This window comes from Hydractinia symbiolongicarpus, chromosome 11, assembly GCF_029227915.1.
Source record: "Hydractinia symbiolongicarpus strain clone_291-10 chromosome 11, HSymV2.1, whole genome shotgun sequence".
Taxonomy (NCBI): Eukaryota; Metazoa; Cnidaria; class Hydrozoa; order Anthoathecata; family Hydractiniidae; genus Hydractinia; species Hydractinia symbiolongicarpus.
In genome coordinates, this window is record NC_079885.1 from 27,751,040 (window position 1) to 27,757,172 (window position 6,133).

At 45.1% G+C, this 6,133-nt stretch overlaps 1 protein-coding gene across 1 annotated transcript; it reads right to left on the reverse strand.

Annotated features, from left to right (window-relative positions):
• Positions 1 to 3,498, reverse strand: LOC130613641 (uncharacterized). The gene is made up of 6 exons (XM_057434955.1): positions 3,159 to 3,498; positions 2,774 to 3,068; positions 1,022 to 2,614; positions 678 to 973; positions 277 to 338; positions 1 to 60 (listed from the first exon to the last, which is right to left on the reverse strand). Exons 1-6 carry the CDS (start codon positions 3,496 to 3,498, stop codon positions 1 to 3), a joined length of 2,646 nt encoding a protein of 881 aa, XP_057290938.1.
• Between the last annotated feature and the right edge of the window lie 2,635 nt (positions 3,499 to 6,133).

Sequence of the window (6,133 nt, forward strand, 5' to 3'; positions counted from 1 at the left end):
TCACCATATCCGAGGTGTTTTTTCAATGCTGTCCTGCTTTGCAGGCTTAGCGTACTTGCTCTTTATACAGAATGTCGTGCTTGTACTACGCATTAACGAAACCCACCTTTTTAAATGAGCACTTTCAGAGGCCGTTCCTAGCACTGACACTTAACCGCCATTTGGCACAATTTTTTCCCGACTGGCACAATTTTTTCCGTCGTGGCACAGTGTGGGAGAAACCGGGGCGAGACGGACGCTTCCAGTTAGGACGTGCTCTCGCCCGCGCACCCCTACCCTTCCGCCAGGACCTAAGCCTGCTCCCACAATTTTACTATAATTCGAGCTTCGTATATAGGCTATTCAGTATCACCTTGAGTACTACCTGTGTGAAAATTCACGCATGACCGGCTAGCTCATTTGCGCATCATGCAGAAAACCTCTTGCTTATTCAAAAATGATAAAAAATTTTGAATGGATAAGGCAAATGAGATTTATCTTGTTGCTACCGCTTCATACTGAAGAGGAGTGACTCGAAGTTGCGAGAGAAAAAAAAAACTATTCAACGCCACTTACAATTCCAAAGGCACCGTATGTATACCATCCTCGAGTACCTTCCGCTTATCATAAAACGCCAAGAGGCCCAGCTTGTTTTGTTCGTACGTAACCATCCCCTGGTTGCGCACCCGGAAACCTACGTTTTTCGCAGTGCCAATAGAGCCATTCATTCTTATACCTCTCCCATGTCATAGCGTTCTGCTTCTTCGACATCCCCTTACACGAAAACTTTGTGCCCTCTTTCCCTTCGACGAAAGAGCACTTGGTTGTGTCAGCGATCATTCTAAAACCTATAAACTCAAGCTTAAACAGACCTCCTGTTCGACTCGAGTAGTTATCGGTGACGAGCCATTTTTTTACGTCTTTGTCGTACTCGTCAAGCAGCTCAGGGCGAACGACATCTCGCAACTCTTCTCCAGAGATGGCAAAATAGGCACTGTCTGTATCCATGTAAATATATTCAAAGTCTCGACGATCCACGTACTTGTCGATGAAGTCATAATAGAACTCAAGCATGCGCAATTTGGCCAGCTGGTACACCGCAATACTGCACTGGTACGCTCTGTAGATATGCACCTTGTGTTTGCTTTCTCTGATCTCGTACGCATCTCCTATTTCTTCAAGATCTTCGAGGTATGGCGATCTCATCGCTGCATCCAACTTTTTATCTCTCGTAAAGGTGGTGTTCGCGTGCCTCGCTAGATCTTCGATCATTTTCCCATAGAACGAGTTCCCTTTCAGCTTTGCCGTATCGCCGTATCGTCGTGCATCCGCAATTTCTTTCGGAAACCATGCAAATGGCTTACCTCGAGTGTACTTGATGAATTGGTGAAAAGCAGTCACTTTCAGGCCATGGTCAAGGTACCACTTGAGCAAGGGTGTGTACAGCAAGATCTTTTCAGCTTTCATCAACCCTAGGAGCTTATGTGTACCAGGCATACGCTTTCGCCCTGTGGCGGTCATGCACTCGTGCATGTGCTCTGGAATCTGGTCTAAGGGTATCTCCTTGACCACGAATAGCGGAGACATTTCGCTAAAATTTTCATGCAGTTCCTTCGGCACTTCGATGTCGACCTGCGCAAAACCGAAGAGGGATCCATTTTGCACACCTTGTGTTAGTAGCTCGAGATTGTGTTTCGCTGTCGGTGTAGGCACCTTGATCAGCTTCTCCTTCCCACAAGGATAGTCTTGCATCAAAGTACTCGGATACAGCATGCTCAAGTCAAGCCCAAAAACAGTTTTGCACTTCCGTGGCTTCTGGTAGATGTGGGATCTTATACCCGTCACGTCTCTCTCGTGGTACCTACAGAACACGATGGCAGGCCCACCGACCATGCCCGTTTGCAAGAGCTCGTAGGCCTCATTTTTCGTGCACTCAGTGCAAGCCTTTTGCACCTTTTTGCACGCCTTGCAACTTTTTTCTTTGCATCCCCCTGCACATTTTACCTTGCATGTCTTGCACTTTTCCCGCCTGCATGTCTTGCACTTTTTCCCCTTACACGTCTCGCAATTCTCACCTTTCTTTCTCTTTCCACCACAACCCTCGCATGGCCTGCCGTTACACACCTCGCAAACGTTACCCTCATACTCTTTACACTGTTCTCGAGCTTTCTTGCACGCCTCGCAGCCCTCCCCTTTGCACGGTTTGCTTTCACACTTGTGCTTGCATGGTTCTCCTGGCGCGTATAGCTCTAGCTTTGGATTCAGTCGTAGAGACTTGTTCAAGACGTAGCGCATCGATACGCCTGGAATGCTTACCGCGTCTTTCAAAATGTCTATCTCGTCGTCGTAGTACTGCAGCCTTGTCTTGTCCACGGCTTCGATGAAGGATTCCACGTCGGCTAGATTGTACTCGCGCAACCAGTCCATAATGGTGACGCAGCCTCGCTTGTAAAACTCTGCACGGAATGTTTCGTACTCATCAAGAGAGAGGGTGTTTTTCCCAATAAGACAACTATAGAATTGTTCGTACGCCACGGGTCCGACGTGGTTTAGCTTGTCATAGCTCGTCAACCACTCGTATGGGAACACCAGCTTTTCGAGCTTGCAATCCAGAGACTTGCACCATCGGTAGTAGCTCAGACCAGGAGCGGGAAAATTTTTGATATCGAGAAATTTGAACCTCGAGGTCGTGAGGAACATGTAGTCGTTGTCTGTCTTCGCCACGTTGATCTTTTCGCTATCGTCTCTGACAATTTGATCAACAAAGTGCCGCTTGATCATGTTCAGGTCTTACTTGCCACTGTTGAAGCCGATCACGGCCACTTGGTTAACCCACTCGTTCCATGCCTTCTGAGTCTTATTTGGAAGCATGTCAAAATCATCGGGTCTCGGGAACATTCTCTCCACCTCTTTCACGATGAGGGCGTGTCTATTTTCGAGCTGTTCCACAAATCGTTCAACCAAGATCTTGGGATCATCGTCCTCCAGGAACGTTGGATCCCAGTTCAGACTATCGTGAATGGCGACGCTGACCGGTACATGCTCCGAGATGTATGTTAGATCGGATGTTTGCCGCTGATGTAAAGGTGCTAGGAGGGCCTCGAAATCAAACAGAATGTAGTGAGGGTAGGGTCGAAATTTTTTCTTGAAGTACCTCTTGGCTTTGGGTGGGCTCTCACACTCCCACACTGTCACGAGGTTGTAGCCAAGTTTTCGGATGCCTTCCTCCTTAGACTTGGTGGCCGTATATCGATATTTATTCGTGTTTGTTCCTTGGCAGGGGCATCCGTGCCACTTGCAGCCGTAGTCCTCATAGACTGTCTTGGTCTGAGGTTCATAGCCGTCTACAAGGTAGACTTGGTTTTCCTTTTTGCCATAGCGTATGACTCGTTCTCCTCCATCCCCACACAGCGCGTGATGGATGTGCCTTCCAGTTTCCCTCGACATGTGTTCGAGCCATTTACAAGCGTCATAACTGAAGCCCTCACCGTAAAAGACCTTCTCAGACTTGCTAGGCATGCGCTTGACCTTCTTACCTTTGCAGATGATAGTCGGCTTTTTTCCCTCGCACTCTTTCTTTGTGTGCCTTGTTAGATTTTCAGCTCTGGTGAGTCGCTGTTTTCAGGCTTCGCATTCCCAGTGTTGGGTTAACACATCTATCTTTTTTTTAATGTTAAAACAGTGTCCATCCAACATGCCAAGGTTGATCGTGTCTAAATCTTTTTTGTATTGATTCTGACCGTACACGAGTCTCCGGGGTGCCTTTTCAGAGTTTGTCAGGGGATCAAAGACTCTGGTGTTAATTTTGAAACGCTTCGCTATCCCCTCAAAGTCAACGAGCTTCGTAGCACGTACATCTTCCCTCTTTAGTTTGGGATTCTCGTAGTACTCGCGTGCTAGTGCGAGAGCTGGCCGAGTAATGTACTTTTATTTTTGCTTTTTATCTTCACGTGAGTGTACGACCAGGCATCTCCAGACACACAAATTGTCGGTTCTTTCATCTTCTTTGTCGAAGCTGTAGATGCACCTCTTTTTTCGCAACCAGTCTGGCAAAGGTCCACATCCAAGTTAAGGCTCCCTCGTCGCTATGATCTTGATCTGCACATGCTGGAAGACTATTTTCCCTTCGTACGATCCTGGGGTCTCCATTGTTCTTTCTGGTAGCAAGTACACCTTCCCCAAAAACTCGTTATCTCCTAGATCTAATCGCTGCATTTCGCATTTTTCAACAAAGGCGTCGATGTCAGCTAGGCTCATAAGCGATCCTTCGCTTCCCTTGGTCTTGTGATACGGAGCCGTGCCACCTCCTGCTTCGTAGATGGTGCAAGCAAAACTGTAGACTACATTGACTCTCATGTCTATGTAGGGCGTAACTTTTCGCATGATGGCCTCCGTCAGTGGCTGATTAAGGTTTTTGTTGAACCGCCATGTCTTGACACGATCTGCGTCTTCCAACATCTGTGTGTCATTTTCGTCAAAAATGTGCTGAATGTCTTCGACGCCTTCGGATCGGTTTTTCTCTTGTGGGAACATTTGCTTGATGTCTTCGACTCCGCTGTATTCGTCTCCAGCATCGTAAAAGTCCTCTCGCGCTTCGGTTTCGATTTCGTCGTGCAGCGTCGTCCTTCCAGCAATTTGTTCCCTTGCTCACTCATAATAAGAAGTAACAGTGTCTCGTACACACTTCAGGCGATCGGCAAAAACGTCGCGAGTTGCTGCTACTGGCGCTGAGACAGCGCTATATAATTTACTAATTGCATTCTTGAACCAACTCATTTCTCTTTATTTTAGGTAGGTTCTAACCTCGAAAACAGCGGTCGCAATTTGAGTAGGGAATTTCCCTTTCTACTCAAACAGATTTGAGCATGCGCGTTTGTTGATGTCAGCAGTTTTGTCGAGTGCCGTCATTTTTGATGATTTCACGTGACTTGTTTACTCATTTGAGGCATGATGAAATCTGTGACGTCACAGATTTTTTAGGGGTCTAAAAGCAGCGTTTTTTTAATAGGGTTTTGACCGTGGAAAACCAAAAACCTTCTTAAATTCCCTCCCTACTCTAGCTTGACTGTGGGACTTAATTAAACTAACCTCGGACTGTGACCGGATAAATATGATGAATGAGACAATTAGACTCCAAGAAAAGACATTCTTCTTAATTTGACGTGATTGCCGGAACTCAGCGATTACATTGTGTGCTGTGGTAGCGCTTCATTTAAAAACTTAGATAAATAAGTCATTCTTTACTTTGGGACCAATCCTAGCCGTTATCGCGCGCTGAAGAAGTAGCGGCAGTTTCAAAAACTACATTTCATTGATTTTCTAACGGTATCAATCCGCTTCAGTTACAACGGTTGCGTCACATATTCGTACGAACATGTATTTAGCGATATTTTTCTCATATTACTAGGTTGCATCGCTTTTAACAGTGAAACAATTGACTGCGGGAGTTAATTGAACTGATTTTGGACTGTGACCTTATAAATGTTATAAGTGAGACAATTGGACTCCAAGAAATAACATTCTTCTTAATTTTACATGATTGTGGGAATTCAGTGATTACACTGGGTGCTGTGGTAGCGCTTTATTTAAAAAATTAAAATAAATAAGTCATTTTTTACTGTGGGACCTATCCTAGCCGTTATTGCGCGCTGAAGAAATAGAGACAGTTTCACAAACTAAATTTCATTGACTTTCTAACGGTGTCAATCCCTTTGAGTTACAACGGTTGCGTCACATATTCCTACCAACATGTATTTAGTGATTTTCTTCAGATATTATTAAGTTGTATCCCTTTTAACAGTGAAACGATTGACTGTGGGAATAAATTGAACTGATTCTGGACTGTGACCTTATAGATGTGATAAATGAGCTAATTGGTCTCCAAGGAATAACATTCTTCTTAATTTGACATGATTGCTGGAATTCAGCGATTACATTAGGCTCTGTGGTAGCGCTTTATTTAGAAATTTAGATAAATAAGTCCTTTTTTACTGTGGGACCTATCCTAGCCGTTAGCACGCGCTGAATAAATAGGAACAGTTTCAAAGACTACATTTCATTGACCTTCTAGCGGTAACAATCCGTTTGAGTTACAACAGTTGTGTCACATATTCATACCAACATATATATAGCGATAGTATTCGGATATTACTAG

Bases quoted from the DNA above. Each gene is read 5' to 3' on its own strand.
- LOC130613641 (XM_057434955.1), bottom strand. From the start codon at position 3,498: ATGCCTAGCAAGTCTGAGAAGGTCTTTTACGGTGAGGGCTTCAGTTAT. The intron at 974-1,021 runs GTACGTGGATCG...GGATACAGACAG, and splicing joins TATTATGACTTCATCGACAA to TGCCTATTTTGCCATCTCTG. The intron at 61-276 runs GTAGGGGTGCGC...TTCTGTATAAAG, and splicing joins GCTTAGGTCCTGGCGGAAGG to AGCAAGTACGCTAAGCCTGC.